Genomic DNA, 22188 nt, shown 5'->3' with positions numbered 1-22188 from the left:
TCTAATGATGGCAGTGTTTGGTTTCAGCCACTGCACTGCTGGAATCTAACCCATTATTTTGTAAAGTGATTTGAAGCAACTCAAGTATGAAGGTGTTGTATCAAGCTTAACTCTGTTCTATGGAGAGGGCCCTGAGACACCACTTCTGTTTCACTATACTTTAGATAAATACTGAAATTCTTTTTAAACTAAATTCAAATAAGCAAATTAAATGCCTGTTTCCTGAAATAGCAAATCCCATATTAAATGTTGTGAGTGTATTCCTCACACTGGCCAGATGGGCCTAATTAACCAATTAAGCAGCAGGTTGAGGAGAGATATAGGCTACAAGGAGGCCACTAATTAGAAACAGGCTCAGCTGCACAGGAACAGACAGCACCTGTATAAAGCCTGGGAGCCACCAGTAGTTGGGGTTACAGGGGAGGAGTCTATAGCGCTTTTCTATGAGAGAGGTGAGTAGATTAGCAAACCCAAAAAAGGCAGAACAGTGGTGCTAAGTGAGTTATGTGGGCAGATACCCAGGCAAATAGCAGTAAATGTTAAGTTAGTACAAGTCTTGGCTGTATGTTATAGGGATCCTAGGCAGGAACCCACTGTAAAAGATGGTTCTGTCTTCCCCTGGGTAGTGGCACAGGGCATTGGTGATGTTAGCCAGGCAGCTGGTCTGGAAGGACTGTGGTGTCTCTGGAATGGAGGAACGTAGTGACCTGGCCAGATGACTGAGACATGAATTGGAAGCTGCTGCTCTGTGAGTAAGAACTGCAGACTGAGAGAAGAAGGTGTGTTGTGGAGGGTACAGTACCTGGCAGAACTAATTTCCAGGATGGCTAGTAGGGGGTGTAATGATTGGTGAGGGAACCCTGTCACAGTGGGGAAACCATGCTTTAAAACCAAAGGTCTCTCTACCTATAGTAAATGCAGAGTGCTTTTTGAAAACATAAAATGTAATAGAGAAATCTAGTACTAAAGTACCTATGTTTATGACTACTGCAGGCTAGGTACTAACTTGTACTAAGGTCCCTGTGTCCCAACCAGAAACTGACAGATTCTAGCTATGTGTCTATTTGGCTCATTTGTGGGTTGATAAGGGTAGGACCAGTATAAGAATTATACAGAAATGTTTAGGCTTGCTTGAGTTGCTGCATTAATTAATCTTTTGAGGACTATTGCAGTACAGAAAATGAATATCTAAGCAGTTGTATTGAGAGCCTCTGACTGTCTGAATTGCTATACAGGAGAGGGACAATAGTATGGAGAGCCACTCACCTACAAAAATGGTCCCTTCTGAAAGAGGAAACCCATGAATACTACATGGCTTTTACTTGTGAGATCCAAGTATAGCTCATCAGCAAAAGGACTAAAGACTTATTATTCTGCTCTGCTTCCTGTGGGGAGGAGTCATGAAAATGGACTCCTCCATCAGCTGAATGTACAGCTCAGAGCATAAGGCAGGAAGGGAGATTAAAAACCCCAAACTAAAAGGAATAAGGATCTCTATGCTGCCTGGACTCAGGATATTTGGGAGGAGAGGGAATGTTTCTAGGCATAAGCAAGAGCTCTCCAGATGCTTGGGCTGGGTAAGCCTTAAAGGACAATCAGAGTTTGCTGATTATAGAAGCCTACATTACCTTTGCCAACACAATTGTAACGTATGCATGTCTGTTTTCTGGCTTTACTCTAGTAAATAACTCTCTAATTATAGTAAATGCAGAGTGCTTTTTGAAAACATAAAATGTAATAGAGAAATCTAGTACTAAAGTACCTATGTTTATGACTACTGCAGGCTAGGTACTAACTTGTACTAAGGTCCCTGTGTCCCAACCAGAAACTGACAGATTCTAGCTATGTGTCTATTTGGCTCATTTGTGGGTTGATAAGGGTAGGACCAGTATAAGAATTATACAGAAATGTTTAGGCTTGCTTGAGTTGCTGCATTAATTAATCTTTTGAGGACTATTACAGTACAGAAAATGAATATCTAAGCAGTTGTATTGTGAGCCTCTGACTGTCTGAATTGCCATACAGGAGAGGGACAACAGTATGGAGAGCCTCTCACCTACAGAAATGGTCCCTTCTGAAAGAGGAAACCCATGAATACTACATGGCTTTTACTTGTGAGATCCAAGTACAGCTCATCAGCAAAAGGACTAAAGACTTATTATTCTGCTCTGCTTCCTGTGGGGAGGAGTCATGCAAATGGACTTCTCCATCAGCTGAATGTACAGCTCAGAGCATAAGGCAGGAAAGGAGATAAAAACCCCAAACCAAAAGGAATAAGGATCTCTATGCTGCCTGGACTCAGGATATTTGGGAGGAGAGGGAATGTTTCTAGGCATAAGCAAGAGCTTTCCAGATGCTTGGGCTGGGTAAGCCTTAAAGGACAATCAGAGTTTGCTGATTATAGAAGCCTACATTACCTTCGCCAACACAATTGTAACGTATGCATGTCTGTTTTCTGGCTTTACTCTAGTAAATAACTCTCTAATTTCCTTTTCCTATTTACTAAATCTTCATGTAGCTTACTATAGGATTGGCTACAAGCTTTGTCTTTGGTGTGAGACCTAAAACATAATTGACCTGGGGTGAGTGACTGACTGATCCTTTGGGATTAGAAGTAAACTGAGTATTGCTGTGAATCTTGGTGTAAGGGGTCATCTATCATAGAGATGCATTCACCTGGGTGGCAAGATAGACTGGAGTATGTTTTAAGGCAACTCAGGAGTTTGTGCTTGGTGCAGCTGGTTGGTGAAATTTAAGTTTAGAACTCCCAACCAATTGAGAGTCTGCCCTGACTTCTAACAGTTTACTCAGAGGTTGGTAGTCATGCTCTTGTGTCACTATTGGGAGCACCACACTCAGCACTGCTTGAAAACACATAGTATGACACAATTGTATGGCTTTCTGCACTCTGGTGAAAGCACTTTTTACCTCCTAGAACTTAAGCACGTGTAAGATGTGCCAAATTTCTCACCCTGGGATGAGAAAACAATGAACATGTTAAATTATACAAGGCACACTTGAGTCCTTGCTTGGTGTATCAGAGCATGCAGACTACTGGGTTGGGCTAAGGAATAGGCAGGATAGTTGGGAGGAGTGGTGCATGTTGTCATCCTTCTGGATCCATGGAGATCCCCAGGTAAAGGTAAGAACTTTAACATAGAAAATTGGCCTCCCTTCCCTGGCATGCAGCTCAGAGTAGCTGCAGAGTCTCAACTCCCCCTCTCTCCTTGACTATTATCTACCTGAAGTGCCTTCCCCTCTCTCTTAATATGTGAGAGGGACATGGATGTTTGCTTGGATAAGCATAAAGCAGGAGCAAAAACTCTGAGATGTTCAGTGTGTAAATGAGGAGAGAGAGTAATTAACTAGGGGTAATGAGCTTGAAGTCTGGTCCAAAACCCCAGAAGTCAGTGGGAGTCTTTCCATCAACAAGTTTAAGATCAGGCTCTGAGTTTAGGGTGACCAGATGTCCCAGTTTTAAAGGGACAGTCCTGATTTTTGGGTCGGTCTTGTATAGACTTACCCCCCCCATCCTGATTTTTTTTAACCCTTGCTATCTGGTCACCCTATCTGAGTTTAACATGCTTATAGTTGTCACCATGTATTTAAGGCCATCTGATTAATCATGTATTGATGTCTGCAATAAACCTCTAACAGGGTAACAAGACTTTACACCTGATATTGTACAGCTTAAAGAACTATTAAAAAGGTGCTTTTGGGGTACACAAACTTCATCTGAGAGGGAGACAGGAGACTGATCCAGAGACTGGAACTGACATGGAAAACATGGCTTGTTCAGGTGACTTTATTTGTTATGCGCACACACAAGATGAAAATCTGCCATAGCATAAAATCCTCTGATCTCATGTACTGTGTGCATGTATGTGAGACAATGGGATTTTGGTTATACAAAAGTTAACATATCAATGTGCTGTAACTACTAGAGCCAGTCTAGTTAGCTAAATTTTTCACGTTAGACTACTTACATTTATATTAAGCTTGTTTTATTTTCCCTTTATTTTGTATGCTAAATAAGCTTGATTTCTTTCAGATTGGAAGTGTTCACTGTTAATCTCCACTGTGCCTATCCCTTAGCATTGCAGTTAAGCTACTACATTCAAGTGCTCAAAGGCAAAGGAATTTTTGCAACATTTGGGGGGGGGGGGAGAAGAAGGGCCTCAAACAAGTCAAGGTGTGCAGGGGGGGCATGCAGAAGCTGGTATGGGAGACACCAGGAGAAACACTTTACCAACTGAGATATTAGTATGTTGAGAGACTATCCTGTAGATGCTGTGCAAGGTTTCAAGGGAATGTCTTAACACTGATTAACTAGTAGCATGTCTCAAAAGAGACTTAAATTACATGCCATTAGAGTCTACATAAACTCCACAAAAGGATTTCATTTCAGCCTAATTCTCATGTTAACCTGGACACTTAAGGCCAAATAAAATCTTCAGATACAAGCATGCACAAGAGATTTGCTAATAGCCTAAGGCAGTGGCTCTCAACGGGCAGTACATAGTGTTACAACAGGCTACATAAAAAGCACAAGCGAAGTCACTAAAACTTCATGTTGACTGACTTATTTATACTGCTTTATGTACTATGCAATGAAATATAAGTACAGTATTTATATTACCATTTATAATATGGTAAATTAAAAAGTAAGCACGTTTTCAGTAGCAAGTACTGAGACACTTTAGCATTTCCATGTCCGATGTAAGAAAGCAGTTAAGTGAGGAGTGTTGTATGCAAGATAAATCAGACTTCTGAGAGGGGTACAGTAATCTGGAAAGGTTGAGAGCCACTGGCCTAAGGGATTTAAGAGCAAAATCCCATGGATTTATTAATTTGTATTGCAATAACTGAGTCCTAATCATGGATCAGGATCCTACTGTACTAGATCTCATACAAACCCAAACAGAGTTCCTTCCCTAAAGATCTGACAAGTCAAGTGCAAATATAAGAGGAGATAACCACCTGCTACGGGTGCATAGAGAAAAAGACTTTGTTGGCATGAGTGCAGTCTCAACACTCCAGCATCATAACAGTTGTAGGCATCATGGGAAAGGACAGTTTTAAGGCAGCAGGGGAGAGATTACATTTTTCAAAACAAGCATTTGTATAAAGTGGGTGATCATAGAATATCAGGGTTGGAAGGGACTTCAGGAGGTCATCTAGTCCATCCCCCTGCTCAAAGCAGTACCCATCTCCCAACTAAATCATCTCAGCCAGGACTTTGTCAAGCCTGACCTTAAAAACCTCTAAGGAAGAAAATTCCACCACCTCCCTAGGTAACCCATTCCAGTGTTTTACTACCCTCATAGTGAAAGTGTTTTTTTCCCTAATATCCAAACTAAACCTCCCCCACTGTTCTGTCATCTGATACCACTGAACAGTCTTGATCCACCCTCTTTGGAACCCCCTTTCAGGTAGTTGAAAGCTGCTATCAAATCCCCCTCATTCTTCTTCTGCAGACTAAATAATCCCAGTTCCCTCAGCTTCACCTCATAAATCATGTGCTCCAGCCCCCTACTCATTTTTGTTGCCCTCCACTGGACTCTTTCCAATTTTCCACATCCTTCTTGTAGTGTGGGGCCCAAAACTGGACACAGTACTCCAGATGAGGCCTCACCAATGCTGAATCAAGGAGAATGATCATGCCCCTTGATCGGCTGGCAATGCCCCTACTTATACAGCCCAAAATGCTGTTAGCCTTCTTGGCAACAAGAGCACACTGGCTCATATCCAGCTTCTTGGCCACTGTAACCCCTAGGTCCTCTTCTGCAGAACTGCCGCGTAGCCACTTGGCTGATCCCTAGTCTGTAGCAGTCCATGGGATTCCTCTGTCCTAAGTGCAGGACTCTGTACTTGTCCTTATTGAACCTTATCAGATTTCTTTTTCTGATGGAGAATTACATCATGAGCCAATCAGAAGCATGAGTCAACCTCTTTGTACTGAAGGAGTGATGATAGGTAGGATGGGGATAGGTGAAAAATGAATTCAAGTAGCTTGTTTGATATGGCAGAGAAGAGGGAGCTAGTGGACAGATGTAAATAAGGGTGTGAGATGGTCAAAGGAATCACTCAGAGTCAGAATGATCTTTGCAGCAGCATTCTGAATGTGTAAGAACAGGGCAAGATTATATCTGTGAAGGATAGAGAGAAAGATGTTGCAGTAATCAAGACGCAAGCTGAGAGCCTGGACAAGAGTTTTAGCTGTCGATGGATAGGCAAGCCCGTCCCTTATAGATGCAATACAGAAAGAATCTGCATGATTTAGACAAACCTGGATATGAGAACTTGCAGAGAGGTCTGTGCCAAAGATGACACCCTGGTTATGGGCCTGAGTGACAGTCATGATGCTCATGGGGAGGTGGGGGAGGTATTTTTTTGGTGAGAGCACTGTTTTAGCCACATTGAGCTTGAGCTGACTATCAGACATGCACTGGATGATGTCAGAGAAACAGATCAAGATTTGTACTCCTAAACCCCATACAGGCTTGGAAAAATTTCCCCAGCAATTCCTGTTGACTTCTAATGTGCCAGAAGGTCTACCCAAGGGAAGAATCTGGTTCTGTATTAATGTAAAATTACAAGCACTGTAATCTTGCATTAAGTAACTCCACACTTTTATATTTGGATTTTAAATATATTACAGATGTGGACTATGGACCCATCCTGCAAAATGGATTTTGGAATTTGAGGATGATCATCACCTTTCAAAGATGCTTGGTGTTTTGCAGACTTTTTTGCTGTATGTCCAGTAATGGCTAGCTGCTTTGCCTTCTGTCATTCACTGAACATGTGCTAGATGAACAGGGTAGTTTCTCCATCAGTATATCTTTCCAGATGCTGTATTACTGACTTTTTTATTTGAAAAATTGTGTTGAAATGTTATCTGCTTATGTCCTAATCCTTTTTAGGATTCAAAATGTTTCTCCTAGAATCTTGTATGATTTTTCCTTCTGCTCTTTTGGGGGTGCTTTTGGGGAAAAATTATTCTCATAGTGGTTTTATAGATTGCTAATAAAATCTTTAAAATTTGAAAGCTTTAAGAGTCCTATTTTTTTTAAAAAGGAAATATTAAACATGGTGTATAAGATTAAGAGTAATCTTAGTGAACTTTAGGAGAAAGTAATTCCTTTTAACTTAATAGGATACTAGTTTTTTAGTTACAAAAATAAACATTTGAATAATGGAATTCAGCATATTTTTAGAATTCATGTTGTTTATACTCTCCCAACTAGGGTGATCAGATGTCCCGTCCCCATCCCAATTTTTCACATTTGCTGTCTGGTCACCCTATTCCAACACACAAACCTTTACTTTCCTGTAGTGGTGAAAACATTCATACACCACTCAAACTGCTTTAATTACTGCAAGAACAGTTGCTTGCTCTGCTGCTTTGTGTGCTCTGTGAGGTAGTCTCTGTAGAAGAAGAGGAAGAAACCTTTCAACAATTCTCAATTTTCTATTCTCACTAGCTTTTTACTTATTACTCATTGCACTCAGCAAGATGCTGCCTGTGCAAACATAAAAAGCAATAAACAGACAGGGACTGTAAATTGAGAAGTGTGTTTTTTATAGTCCTAGGTAATGAAAATAGACTGACCTTCCCTAGCTGCAAGCTTGACCTTTTTGGTGGTGTCAGTTAATGATAGATCAGTGGTGAGATGCTTGTTGCAACTGTTCTATTTTGTTGCAATATTGGGCTGGTAAGGCAATGGTCAGAGGCGAGGTGACCATATTTCAGATTACAGTATTCCTAAGAAAAGCATGAAAGTGCCTTAACAGAAGAGTTGTTCAGTTTACAAAGGCAACATTATGTATTCTACAGGTAGTAGACATTTAAGGTTTCTTCCCTTCCTTACGTTTTGGCTCAGTATAGATCCTTTGATCTATCTTATTCAGTGGTGGTATATACACCAGCTGACATAACCTACTGTAAAAAAGGTGATATAGCAGGAGAATTGGAACCTATTGATGGTTTTGTCCACTTGAAGCAAGGAGCAGTGTACCTATTTACCACAGCTTCTTTCCACTGTCATTTTTATCTGTGTACTGTATGGAGCCCCTTTCTCTGCTGAAAGAGACAGTAGAGAATGGGTGATGCACAGAACATTGAAGGATGAGGCCCTTGGTAACACAACTGTTCTGTGGTTTTGAAACAGGTTTAAAAAAAATTATCAACTTTAAATGTGTGTCCATTTTGCTATTAAACAGGAGATATTAAAGAAGCATTTCTGGTAATTACAACTGCTACATAATCTGTAGTAATTTGTATAATAAGTATACACTTACAACCTATTAAATTCACTAGCACAGTTAGTAGCAAAGTATCAGTTAGAAAAACTGAGTAACAGTAACACGACCTTCCCCCTCTCTGAAAGCTTTTAGGGTACAGGGACCTTAGCGTGCATTACCTGCGGTGGAAGAAGACAAAGGTGGCAGGGGTACAGCTGTTAGGACAGACAGCTGATTAAAACTCCAGGGTTGGGGTAACTTCTCCTCTAGGAGTGAGTGGAAGCTGGTGCGCCTGGGCTTGACCTATTCGATCTCCCTCCCGCACGGCTGGGCGGGAACAGTACAGCCACGGGCGTGTCCGTGTGTAAATAAATACAGTAGCTGGCTGCGCAGAATTTAAAATTGTCCCGTTCAAAGCCCAGCTCCCAGCAGCGGCTCCTGCCTCCCCAGCCCCGTGCAACCCCCTCTCCTCCCTCAGCCGCTCCTCTCGCGGGAGCTGCGCCGCCCCCGCCCTGTCAGTGTCTGGCCGCGGCGGAACCAATAAAGTTGTTGCGAGGCTGTGGGCGGTGCGTGGCGGTGAGGTGAGGCGCCGCCCGGCCTGTAGCAGGCGGAGGCCCCAGTGCTCGCAGCCGGCTCGGTGCGGAGGAGCCGCCCGTGAGTAGCCCCGCGCCGGCAGCTATTTATATAGCCCCTGGGGAGTGGGGGTGGGACGCGCTGCCAGGCGACTCCCCCGCCCCCTGCGCGCCCCGGGCCGAGGGCGCATTGTACAGGGAGACTGACAGGCGCAGCCCCTCCGGCCGCCGCTGCCTGCCTACCTGCCTGCGGCTCGGCCCTGCGCGCCGGGACTGGACCCCCAGCTCCAGGGCCTGCCTCCCTCCCTCCCCGCTTCTCCCCTGGGCGCTCTGCGGGCTGGGCGATGTAAGTCTGGCTCCCGCGGGGCCGGGGCTCCTTCCTGCTTTCCTGGCTGCTGACTTGTGAGGGGGGGGTTGTTTGTTTGTTTTTGTAGGGGTCACTCCTGTATTTCCGACATCAAGTGTCTCCCCTTGAAAGAGGCCAAGTCACCGGGCAGCAAAAATGCCTCCCAGTAACCAGACTCGAGTTTTGCTTCTCAGCGCCATGGAAAAGCGGGAGAAGACCCTCTTCAGGCTTGAGCAAGGTCAGTGCTGGCACGTAGCGGCTCTGCTGTGCGCAGCGCTGGTTAGTACCCGAAGGGAGATTCTAGGCAGCTCTTAGGTAAGCGAGCACTGAAATCCATTAATGAAAATGATCGTGGAGAGCTGTAGTTTTTCCTTCACCCATCATCTCTCTCTCACACACTGTGTTTAGGTTAGTTGCTGTCCTCTGGTACTGTAGTGCTCTTTGTATGGCGTTGATTGTACAGTGGTAGCTTTAGAGATCACAATCATGGATCGATCAGTGGGTGACTAGATGTCCCGATTTTATAGGGACAGTCCCGATATTTGGGCTTTTTCTTATATAGGCTCCTATTACCCCTCACCCCCATCCCGATTTTTCTCACATGCTGTCTGGTCACCCTGTCAGTGTGAGTTGTAAAATGCTTTCAGGCTGAAAGGCAAATTGTGTGTAAAAAGCAAAATCACTATTCCAGTTAAATATGAGCCTCGTTTAAGACTGCACTTGAAGGATGGTATAACTATAGCACTCCCTTATCCATCATGACTTCAGTCCCTGTCTTTGCTATTTATAAAAGTTTTCATAGTCCAACTTTTTTTGTGCAGTACTAAATATATTATGTACAAATCCCAGGTCTTAGTTGTAGGGATATGAATTATATTTATGTCTTCAATCCTTTTTTTGGGTCACAGGTAAGATTTGAAAAGACATGTTTGTGTGCTGAATGCATTACAGCAATGCTGTAATTTGCAATTATTTCTCATGTTAGTAAATAATTGTAATTATTTTTAAGTATACCCATCAACCTGTTAGTGAAAGATATATTTGGACCGGTATCATCTTGGTCAGCAATCTCAGCCCATGAACTGTTTAAGATCAAAACGTTATCTGAGGTCTTTATTCTTTTTTGCATACTGTTTTTTTTAAAAAGGGGCAACAGTAAAAGTTTTAACTGTCACCAGAAAGATTTAAAAAAATTGTCTAAGAATGGTTGATTTATGAATTTACCGTACTTTTAAAATACTTTCAGAACAGCACAACTTTTTTTTACCCTTCTATAAAACTAGAAGTCTGCTTAAATATTTAGATTTCAGAGTTTGCTGAATGATTAGTATGTGAATTTACCAGAAACTTTTATCATTAATGAACAAAGTGCAGAGTCGGTTCTGACCTCCTTATTAACTTTTCTTCAGGCTATGTAAGCTTTGTTTGGAGGCCGCTGAAGATTTGAAAGCCATACTTTTGAAATTGCCTAAGTTGATAGCTAGTTGAGGGAGAGAGTAGCTAATTTAGGCAAAGCATTCCTGGAATCAGTACTGTTACTATAAGGGAGTAAGAGCTCTAAGGCATATAACCCTGTAGCGTGATCTAATTTTAGCAGACTCAATAAGGAAATGTCAAGACTATAGTGAGGCGAAATTGCCTGAACTTTCTGAGGGCACGTCTTCACTAGCAGTGTTAAAGTGCTGTCGCGGCAGCTCTTTAATGTGGCTTGTGTAGTTGCGGCTATAAAAAACCCACCTCCAGGAGAGGAATAGCTACCAGTGCTGGAAGTGCGGCTTCTAGCGCAGGTGCACTGTCTACACTGGCACTTCACAGCACTGAAACTTGCAGCGCTCGGGGCGGGGGGTGTTTTTTCACACTCTTCAGTGAGAAAGTTGCAGCACTGTAAAATGCCAGTGTAGACAAGCCCCAAGAGTGATTTTTGTGTACAATTTTTACAACCAAGTTATCTATGTTTTTCATTGATAGGAACCCAAATCCTGAAACTGTTGTTCAGCCTTTGCACTATTATGTGCTTGGAGGGTGGCTTTTTTCTCTCTCTCTCTCTCTCTCTCTTTTTTTAATGTTTAGTGGATGATAGGGTAAACTTCATTGGCATGGGCTATTTAAATGTACTTGGATAGCTGGACTCTGATATTTGGTTGTGCTGGCACAATTCCATTTGTTGAGCAACTTTTTTTATTTAATCAGGATAGTGTGATTCAGTTGTTTAACTTTTTTTTACATGTTACACCACAATTTTAAACTCTTTTGCTAATACATGATTGGTTTGTCTGTTCTTTAGACTACACGTAGAACTTTCTTACCAGGAAGACAAGACAGCCGAGAGTCTTTTGCTTTTTAACTGAAGAATGAATAAACACTTTTTTTTTAAAAATCATGGATTCTAAGATCCCGGTCCTGCAGTTAACTGTCCATTGAAGTCACTGTGGCCCTGCAGGGGTGCATGGCTCTGTGTGAGTGTAGTCAGTTGCAAGATTGAGGCCTCAATCAGTAATGGTTGTTGCCTTGCCAAGTGCTTAAGCATCTGTCCAGTTTTACTTATGTAAAGGCCGTGGTACTACAGTCCGATTCATTCAGGCACACACATGCACTGAGACCTGTTGGCTTAAATGAAATTCCATGTGAACAAGTGGATTAGATTATAGAATTGGGGACAAATGTTTCCATTTTAGGCAAGGTTTCAAATTTGCAATTTACGATTTGTGGATGAGCGGTTGCATCCAAGAAGAGTCCCATGGAAGTCACTAGGGCTCCATGCAAATATAGCTGTCCAAGCTGTAAATTGCAAGTGTGTGGCCTCGGTCTGTAACTTCATTTATATTTTCAAAAAATGTAAAGGTTTTTGGATTTGTTTAGTTGAATGCTCCATGAAATGTAAACATATCTAAAATATTTTCATTTTCAAGTTTGGTCTTCTATTTTTCACAAATACCTATCTTCCCAGTTCAGTAAAATTTAACGAATGAGTGTCAACTTAGAACCTTGTCAGTTTAAAAAAAAAAAAAGGGTAAAAAGTAAATTCAGGTGCTACGTATTCCCAAGTTCTTGTGCAAGTGTATGTGGTTTGAGAGTCATATTTTCCTGTTGTGCTTTTATATTTAAGAATTATTTTCTTTCTGTGTTATGTGAAAGATTCACATAAATATGAGAAACTGATTGGACAGAAAATGCTTTCAAGTGCACAAAGAGAAACAGACTAGAGAAAAATAGCTTTTTTCACCCACTCTGTTTTTCATGTCAATTATAGTAATGTTGGGTGTTACACGTAACAAAAATAGGTAAAATATGGGTTTTAAGTTGACATTTAAATTAAATAAAAAAGTGTACCCCCTCTCTATATATTATGTATTAAAAATGAGGTGACTGTTTAGACAGTAATACTCCTGTCATCTCACAATTCTTCCAAAACTGCAATAAATAACTTTTTCCAGGCATTTTGTTACTGTATTGTATTTGAGCAGAAATAGAAATAAAGTGCTCTGAAGAGGGATAATTTGTTTCCCATTTCAGGGTTCTGGTTGGTTTTGAATGGTAACACAAGCAGAAATAATTACTACAGCATCATTATCTGTTGATGAGAAATGGCAGTAAAATAAAAACATTCTCTTAATTTTACACCCAATACACCTATTTAGAATTATGGCACCCATCTATTAACTTAAAATCTTCATATTGTGAATCACAATAATAAACCAAAAGATTTAGTCTTTAATTTTAATAAATGAGGTGTGTGGGGGTTTTTTTTGTTTTTGTTTTTTTAAAACCCATTCTCTTTTCTGTTGAGGTTTTGAACTGCAATTCCGACTGGGCCCAACATTACAAGGCAAGCATGTTACAGTGTACACTAATTACCCAGCTTCTGGAGAATTATTCTATCGCCGCAAGTTCAGGGCACTGTCATGGCGCAACCCAACAGGAAGAGAAGATGATTCTGACAAATATTGTAAACTGGATCTCCAAATTTCTGGATCATACCAGTATTATTTCAGTCTTGAGTAAGTGGAGCTTTTTACATATGAAAAACTGCAGTCTTCCCCTCACTACTCCATGTATCTCAGTCTTGACCTAGAACTATGAGGTGTAAGACAGTAATTCCGTTTCCATATCAGTGCAGTCATTTGGCCTCTGCAGGGGACTGTCCACAAAGGATGCAAGATGTGGTTTTTGATGCTGCAGTATTTTGGGGAGTACTCAGAACAAATTTAATCATCTATTTGTTTATGAATTTTGGAAAGGCAATCCATGCCTGCAAGGTTTCAAAGTCAGCATTCTAATGGTACAAATAATTAATAGACTTGGAAGGTTGTGGGAGATCAGACATTAAAATAAGTAGTCTTTCTTAAATATCTTTAGGTTTTGTTCCACTCAGTTCTGACCTATAGCTGCTACCAGAGCTAGAAATCATGTTCAAAACCTATGAAACATTAACGTATTCATCTCAAACGTCAGTGATTTTTTTTCTGAGGTCTTGAGACAGTGTAAGAATAAAAAGTAAGATGCTAATCAGAATTCAGTTTTTTTTATAAAGTCTAATGCAATCAATCAATCTGTAGTGTATTGTACCTCACCTATTACCATTGTTTAAGACCTGATAGCTTTGGGACCTTTGTGGCTGATCAGGACCATAAAAATCTTCCAGGTTCTCAGCCTGGACCAGTAATCAGAGGAAAAATTTTGATCCCTGTTTTAATTTTTCACCATCAGCTATATTTTCCTCTAATGATCATGTTTTGAGAATACTCATGTTCATTCTATTAAAAAATTGCTGAGTAGAGGAATGGGGGAGGGGGTTAAGAATACTTGGCGCCTCATAGGTTCAGTCACTGTTTTTGACCCCAGTCCAGTCTGAGCAGGCTGATTCTCATATCTTCACAAAGCCGCATTGAAATCCATAGGACTTCAAACAGTCCTAAAGGTCTACTCACATGGATCCAACTGTAGGACTGAGGTCTTCTGTATGTCTTTCTCCAGAAAAAGGCCTTGTTGTACTTCATGTTCTGCCTCTGAAATTTACATTTGAGTCTAAATGCATCCATAAATTGGGGAAATGGTGGAAACTACTCTGAGTTTGAGAGATCGGTAACTGTTTTGTGGCTAAAATGGGATGATTTTAAACTACCAGATTATGTACTGGCTTCTGGTGTTAGAAATGGCTGGTGCAATGGGCATTTGCTTTTCTAGTGTTTAATAGACTCAATTTATTCTAGAAATGAGAGAAGTGGTGGAGGTTACATAGTTGTGGATCCTATTTTGCGTGTTGGAGCTGATAATCAAGTATTGCATTTGGACTGTGTTACACTCCAGACATTCCTAGCTAAGTGTCTGGGACCATTTGAAGAATGGGAAGATCGTCTTAAAGTTGCAAAAGAATCAGGTAATAACCATATACTCTGTAAAGGTAATTTTTAAGGGATACAGCTTATATTTATACTGTTTGTTTTACCAGTATCTGTTACACAGTTCATATATATTTTTGTAGTTTGCAGTTTAAGTTTTATGAAAATAGTTATGAAACTGAATTCAGTGTTAAACATATAATAGAACAAACCAGTCTGATTATTAAAATATTTGCTTTGAAAGACAAGTATTTGGGAATCACCTTTTAAAAAGTGATCTGAATTTTTAGATTGTTTGATTTGTTTCACATAGATGTGAAGTTTGTAGAATTGATTGGAATGGTAGACAAGAGGTGGGGATAAATCTGAGATGGGAAGAGTGGTTTAAATCTTACCTTAAAACAGAGGCGGGCAAACTTTTTGGCCTGAGGTCTGCATCGGGTTTCATAAATTGTATGGCGGGCCGGTTAAGGGAGGGGTCATGGCCCGGCCCCCACCTCCGTATCTGTGCCCCCGTCTCGCCCCTTCCCCCGTTCCCTGATGGCCCCTCTGAGACCCCTGCCCCATCCACACGTCCCTGTCCCCTGATTGCCCTCGGACCCTTGCCGCCCAATCCAACTCCTCCTCTCAATCCTGACGCCCCTGCCCCATCCAACCACCCCTTCTCCCTGGAACCACTGCCCCCTGGGACCCCTGCTTCATTCAACCCCTGCCCCGACCACCATCCACACTCCCGCCCCCTGACCACCATCCCAAACTCCCCTGCCCTCTATCCAATCCCCCGGCCCCCTTACTGTGCTGCCTGGAGCACTGGTGGCTGGCAGCACTACAACTGCACAGTCCGGCTGGAGCTGGGCCACGCTGCTGCTGCTGCCGCCGCCTCCACCACCACAAAGCACCGGGTCAGGCTGGGCTCTTCAGCTGCACTGCCCCAGGAGCTCACAGCCCCGCCACCCAGAGGATTGTGCCAGTGGCGGAGCAAGCTGAGGCTGCAGGCGAGGGGGGACAGCAGGAGAGGGGGGACAGCAGGAGAGGGGCCAGGGGTGAGCCTCCCAGGCCAGGAGCTTGGGGGCCAGGCAGGACGGTCCCGGAAGCCGTAGTTTGGCCACAGACTTCTCTTTTGTTTTCAGTACGTATTATGATTATACAATTTATCATAGAATTTCCTCATCTTCATTGTAACATTTTTCTTGTATTAACAAATGGTTTCCTTGTCATTTTTGTAGGTTACAACATGATTCATTTTACGCCATTGCAAAAACTGGGATTATCTAGATCATGCTACTCTCTGGCTGATCAGTTAGAAGTAAATCCTGACTTTTCAAGCCCAAATAAAAAGTGTACTTGGAGCAATATAGGAAACCTACTGGAAAAAATGAAAAATGAATGGAATATGCTTTGTATAACAGATGTAGTCTACAATCATACTGGTATGATTTTTGTTATACTATCTTGATGCTTTTTGTTGCCAACTCAGTAACACGGTCAAAGCTATTCTGGTTATTCCACTATTCCATGATTTTTCCCCTTGAATAGACCTTTTAAAAGGCTTTTTAAGGAACTTGTTCTTTATCTGCTTTCTGAACCCCTTAAGTCTAGGGCATCTCTTATGTCTGTCAGGGAGAGTTGTGTCTATAAAAATGGCAAAATGAGAATTCTTTATCGGTGCTTAAAGCACTAAAAATCTAAGGAGATCCTCATATATTGTTTCTATCTATAGAACACTAATATTTTCATAACTATTTATATATGCCGCAGGGCATTGTTCAGGCATAAATTCACTGGATTACACTGTCTAACAAGTGTAATGTTCTTCACTGTTTAAAAAAACCACATCAATTTTAGGGATCTATTATCGACCACCTGACCAGGACAGTAATAGTGATGATGAAACGGTAAGGGAAATTAGAGAGGCTATCAAAATTAAGAACCCAATAATAGTGGAGGATTTCAATTAACCCCATATTGACTGGGAACATTTCACTTCAGGACGAAATGCAGAGATAAAATTTCTCGATACTTTAAATGACTGCTTCATGAAGCAGCTGGTACGGGAACCCACAAGGGGAGAGGCAACTGTAGATTTAATCCTGAGTGGAGCGCAGGAGCTGGTCCAAGAGGTAACTATAGCAGGACCGCTTGGAAATAGTGACCATAATACAATAGCTTTCAACATCTCTGTGGTGGGAAGAACACCTCAACTGCCCAACACTGTGGCATTTAATTTCAAAAGGGGGAGCTATACAAAAATGAGGGGGTTAGTTAGACAAAAGTTAAAAGGTACAGTGACTAAAGTGAAATCCCTGCAAGTTGCGTGGGCCCTTTTTAAAGACACCATAATAGAGGCCCAACTTCAATGTATACCCCAAATTAAGAAACACAGTAAAAGAACTAAAAAAGAGCCACCGTGGCTTAACAACCATGTAAAAGAAGCAGTGAGAGAGAAAAAGACTTCCTTTTAAAAAGTGGAAGTCAAATCCTAGTGAGGCAAATAGAAAGGAGCACAAACACTGCCAACTTAAGTGCAAGAGTGTAATAAGAAAAGCCAAAGAGGAGTTTGAAGAACGGCTAGCCAAAAACTCCAAAGGTAATATCAAAATGTTTAAGTACATCAGAAGTAGGAAGCCTGCTAAACAACCAGTGGGGCCCCTTGACGATCAAAATACAAAAGGAGCGCTTAAAGACGATAAAGTCATTGCGGAGAAACTAAATGGATTCTTTGCTTCAGTTTTCACGGCTGAGGATGTTAGGGAGATTCCCAAACCTGAGCTGGCTTTTGTAGGTGACAAATCTGAGGAACTGTCACAGATAGAAGTGTCACTAGAGGAGGTATTGGAATTAATTGATAAACTCAACATTAACAAGTCACCGGGACCAGATGGCATTTACCCAAGAGTTCTGAAAGAACTCAAATGTGAAGTTACGGAACTGTTAACTAAGGTTTGTAACCTGTCCTTTAAATCGGCTTCGGTACCCAATGACTGGAAGTTAACTAATGTAACGCCAATATTTAAAAAGGGCTCTAGGGGTGATCCCAGCAATTACAGACTGGTAAGTCTAACATCGGTACCGGGCAAATTAGTTGAAACAATAGTAAAGAATAAAATTGTCAGACACATAGAAAAACAAACTGTTGAGCAATAGTCAACATGGTTTCTGTAAAGGGAAATCGTGTTTTACTAATCTATTAGAGTTCTTTGAAGGGGTCAATAAAGATGTGGACAAGGGAGATCCAGTGGACATAGTGTACTTAGATTTCCAGAAAGCCTTTGACAAGGTCCCTCACCAAAGGCTCTTACGTAAATTAAGCTGTCATGGGATAAAAGAGAAGGTCCTTTCATGGATTGAGAACTGGTTAAAGGACAGGGAACAAAGGGTAGGAATTAATGGTAAATTCTCAGAATGGAGAGGGGTAACTAGTGGTGTTCCCCAAGGGTCAGTCCTCGGACCAATCGTATTCAATTTATTCATAAATGATCTGGAGAAAGGGGTAAACAGTGAGGTGGCAAAGTTTGCAGATGATATTAAACTGCTCAAGATAGTTAAGACCAAAGCAGATTGTGAAGAACTTCAAAAAGATCTCACAAAACTAAGTGATTGGTCAACAAAATGGCAAATGAAATTTAATGTGGATAAATGTAAAGTAATGCACATTGGAAAAAATAACCCCAAGTATACATACAACATGATGGGGGTAATTTAGCTACAACGAGTCAGGAAAAAGATCTTGGAGTCATTGTGGATAGTTCTCTGAAGATGTCCACGCAGTGTGCAGAGGCAGTCAAAAAAGCAAACAGGATGTTAGGAATCATTAAAAAGGGGATAGAGAATAAGACTGAGAATATATTATTGCCCTTATATAAATCCATGGTACGCCCACATCTCGAATACTGTGTACAGATGTGGTCTCCTCACCTCAAAAAAGATATTCTAGCACTAGAAAAGGTTCAGAAAAGGGCAACTAAAATGATTAGGGGTTTGGAGACGGTCCCATACGAGGAAAGATTAAAGAGGCTTGGAAAAGAGAAGACTCGGGGGATATGATAGAGGTATATAAAATCATGAGTGATGTTGAGAAAGTGGATAAGGAAAAGTTATTTACTTATTCCCATAATACAAGAACTAGGGGGTCACCAAATGAAATTAATAGGCAGCAGGTTTAAAACAAATAAAAGGAAGTTCTTCTTCACGCAGCGCACAGTCAACTTGTGGAACTCCTTACCTGAGGAGGTTGTGAAGGCTAGGACTATAACAATGTTTAAAAGGGGACTGGATAAATTCATGGTGGCTAAGTCCATAAATGGCTATTAGCCAGGAGGGGTAAGAATGGTGTCCCTAGCCTCTGTTCATCAGAGGATGGAGATGGATGGCATGAGAGAGATCACTTGATCATTGCATGTTAGGTTCACTCCCTTTGGGGCACCTGGCATTGGCCACTGTCGGTAGACAGATACTGGGCTAGATGGACCTTTGGTCTGACCCGGTACAGCCATTCTTATGTTCTTATGATACTATTATCAGAGGGAGGAAGAAAGAAAAGCAGAAGTGGGGGTGATGGTGAGGGAAGGTATGGAACAGGTCCATATAATACTTTTTAAAAGAGACGTTCGGGGAATATGATCTCGACATGAGTAACAGGATCAGTTTTGTATCCCAATAATTATGAAGTCTAATTATTCCACATAATAGTGCAAAAATAGATCATATCTTTTCAGTCCAGTTTCTTTTATAACCTACTCTGTAGAGCTGCTACTCATAGCTCACTGCACTCCTCTATTTTTGGAACTTTTGATGCTTTCTAGTGTTGGAGTGCTATTTACTTAGACATCAAAGAAGCTTTTAAAAACCATTTATTTGACTCATTGAGCAATGATTTAGGGATTTCTCCTAACAAAAGCAGATTAGGAATAAGATGAATATTTAAAGGAGTAAGATGAATTCAGTCATCATATACATTCTCCCAGATCCCATGAATGACTGTGCATTTCCACAATGTACCAAGGGAAACCTCCCTCTTCCCCCCCCCCCTCCACACACACACACTCCTGTGCCCATTTCCAAAAGTCATGTGTGTCCTTGGTACCAACTCTTTCTTTACATCTTATTTTTTGTAGGGGCCTAATATCTAAATAATGGTTCAGTATGTAATATTTCTATGGCACCGTTAATGTAGCTCAGGGGTCCCCGATGCAGTGCCCGCAGGCACCATGGCGCCCGCAGGGGCATCTAAATGCACCCGCGTCCTGGCCGGCGGTGGAGCAGCCACCGAATTTTGGCGGCGTTTCAGCGGCAACGCCTCTCGATGACGTCACTTGTCGGCGGCAAGTGATGTCATCGAGAGGTGTCGCTGCCGAAACGCCGCAGAAATTCGGTGGCATTTCGGTGGATGCTCCACCGCCACCACGGTCCTTCGGGGACCACTGGTGTAGCTTATGGCATTTTATAGCTAAATAATGGATGGTCGCTGCTCCAATAGCTGTAAAATGGAAGGGCTGAAGCCTGCAAACTTAGTCACAAGAGTAAGAGCTATTCACATGAACACGTGTTTGGAAAACAAGGACCCAAGTCTGGACGTAACATAAGTCATAACAGCAAGCAGTGTAAGAGTGGGAGGCCAAGAAGAGGCAAGTGAGGACAGCCATTAAAAACTTTGCTTGGTTAGATATACGTGCACTTTAAAAGGTTCCATGATTTTATTTTGTTTGCTGCTGATAAACTTTTTTAATATAAGTTGGTGGTTCTTTTTTTATATAAGTTGGTGAAAAATATTTCAGTTGGAATATTTTAATTCTAAGCCTCTTTTGGGAAGCTTCTTAATTATTTAACTGACTAAAATAATTTGATAGGCTATTTAGTCATTTGCATATTCAAAAAAAGCAGGCTTAGTTTCATGCAGTACTCTCAAATAATTGAATGTCTGATAACAGGATCAGCAATAAAATGGTTAAACATGTTAGTGTCACAATCATTTCTTTAAATTAAATGCAGCTCTGTGTAAAGCAAACAAAACTTGCAGTTTATTTCTTTTGAGCTAGCTATCCTTGCACACAATAGACACTACTGGTATTTTTGCCACAATAAGCTTTTTTACAAATATAGATTAAAAACTTGGGCCCTGATTCTACAACTTCTCATGCATGTGTGTAACTTGTGTGTTTGCAGGACTGGGGCCTTATAATGTCCTCAACACCAGATGAGAATTTTATATTTTAACAGCTGTAACCACAGTTCTCCTGCACCATTTTCTAGCTACCAGCTCTGTTTATCTCTTCTGTCGTCTTTCTCTGCCTAGCGTGTATGTGCATTGCAGTTTAGGGAAATTTTTCCCATTTCCCTATAAACAGAAATATTTTAGTCTTCAGTAGCACTTAAATTTTTGTGGTAAATCAAACTAGTCATCTGAGTCAACTCTTATTTGAGATGAAAGGGAAAAGTCTGATTGCTATTGTTTGTGCATCTGGCTGCACACGCAAAAAGACAACATTGCATTAGTTTCAGTTCTGAAACTAATCTTCACAACAGAATGGGCTAGTAAACTTCTTCCTTCCGCTTTTCTCTTCTTCTTTCCTTTTTTCAAATGAAGCTTATATTATGGTGAATATATTATTTGCTGAAAATTCCTACATCTATGAATTTCTCTAATCAGATATACATGTATTTTCCCGTCTCTTTCATTAACAAGAATAGTTTGTCAAGCATAATGCTGTGTGTCTAGTGTTTCTCTAGAAATAAGTTTCTCTCTCACTAAATTCCAATTATTGAGAGGATTAATCTTCAAAGCAATTCCTTTATTGCAATGATTAGAAATGTTTTCATCTCCCCTCTGTAGGCTAGAAAGGCAGTTTCTCAGAATCAAGTGAAAAGTTGTCCTTTTGCTGCCTTATATTTTGTTGGAAAAAATCAACCATTTCTGAGGCAAAAGAAGTCTTTCTTGGAAGCATGCTTTTTGCTCATCTATGCAGAATAGGATAACTTTGCATTTTAAAGAAAAAATATTTTTCATACAGATGTCTGAGGTAGTGTATGTATGTTAAATAAAATATTTGCAAGTGAAGTTTTTAAAGGCCCGAGGTAATGTTGCTTTGTGGTATTTTCAAATTAGCAGGCTGCTTTTAGTTGTGGATGGCAGAGTTCCATATTTATAAAGGTCAAACAGTCAATGCCAAGTCCTAAATGATATTGAGATGAAATGGTAGAGATCACTTTGAACAAGAAAAAAACTACATACTATAGGGTGAGCAGTAGTACTGTTTCTTTTCCTTTGATATAAAAAGAAACCAACCCCCTGTGACAGGTTCTGTCTCAGAAACCCCCTTGGGACTGCCACCTGATGTGCTGAGACTACCTCGGAGCCCATTTTCCCTGGCAGCTTGGGACTTCAATACCCTGTCATGTTGAGCCAGACATGCTAGCCTGCTGCAAACAAGAACCCAGGTCTGAACCACATTCCCCTAAAGCTGCAGACTTAACTTAAAACAGCTTAAGGAGTGCTCCTGTCTCTAGCACCCAGACACCCAGTTCCCAATGGGATCCAAACCCCAAATAAATTGTTTTACTCTGTATAAAGCTTGTGCAGGGTAAACTCATAAATGATTTGCCCTCTGTAACACTGATAGAGAGAGATGCACAGCTGTTTGCTCCCCCAGGTATTAATTACTTGCTCTGGGTTAATTAATATCACATT

The 22188-nt window shown here is 41.2% G+C and overlaps 1 protein-coding gene across 9 annotated transcripts in view; it reads left to right on the top strand.

Annotated features, from left to right (window-relative positions):
- The first annotated feature begins 357 nt into the window (after positions 1–357).
- AGL (amylo-alpha-1, 6-glucosidase, 4-alpha-glucanotransferase) overlaps positions 358–22188 on the top strand; it is a 74821-nt gene continuing 52990 nt past the window's right edge. For 2 of the 9 annotated variants that reach the window (XM_039483887.1, XM_039483896.1), the window contains exons 1-6: positions 404–779; positions 2519–2582; positions 9254–9403; positions 12953–13163; positions 14376–14542; positions 15731–15934. In XM_039483887.1, coding sequence (XP_039339821.1) covers positions 9322–9403; positions 12953–13163; positions 14376–14542; positions 15731–15934 — 664 coding nt within the window. In that variant the 5' untranslated portion in view covers positions 404–779; positions 2519–2582; positions 9254–9321. Of the gene's footprint in view, positions 780–2518; positions 2583–8800; positions 8902–8972; positions 9166–9253; positions 9404–12952; positions 13164–14375; positions 14543–15730; positions 15935–22188 lie in introns of those variants that run through there. The other 7 variants (XM_039483891.1, XM_039483895.1, XM_039483889.1 and 4 more) reach the window with 7 other exon arrangements.

Source organism: Mauremys reevesii, linkage group 8 (genome assembly GCF_016161935.1).
Source record: "Mauremys reevesii isolate NIE-2019 linkage group 8, ASM1616193v1, whole genome shotgun sequence".
Classification (NCBI taxonomy): domain Eukaryota; kingdom Metazoa; phylum Chordata; order Testudines; family Geoemydidae; genus Mauremys; species Mauremys reevesii.
Note: the sequence above shows the minus strand (reverse complement) of the source record. Positions and strands in the feature narration are given on the sequence as shown.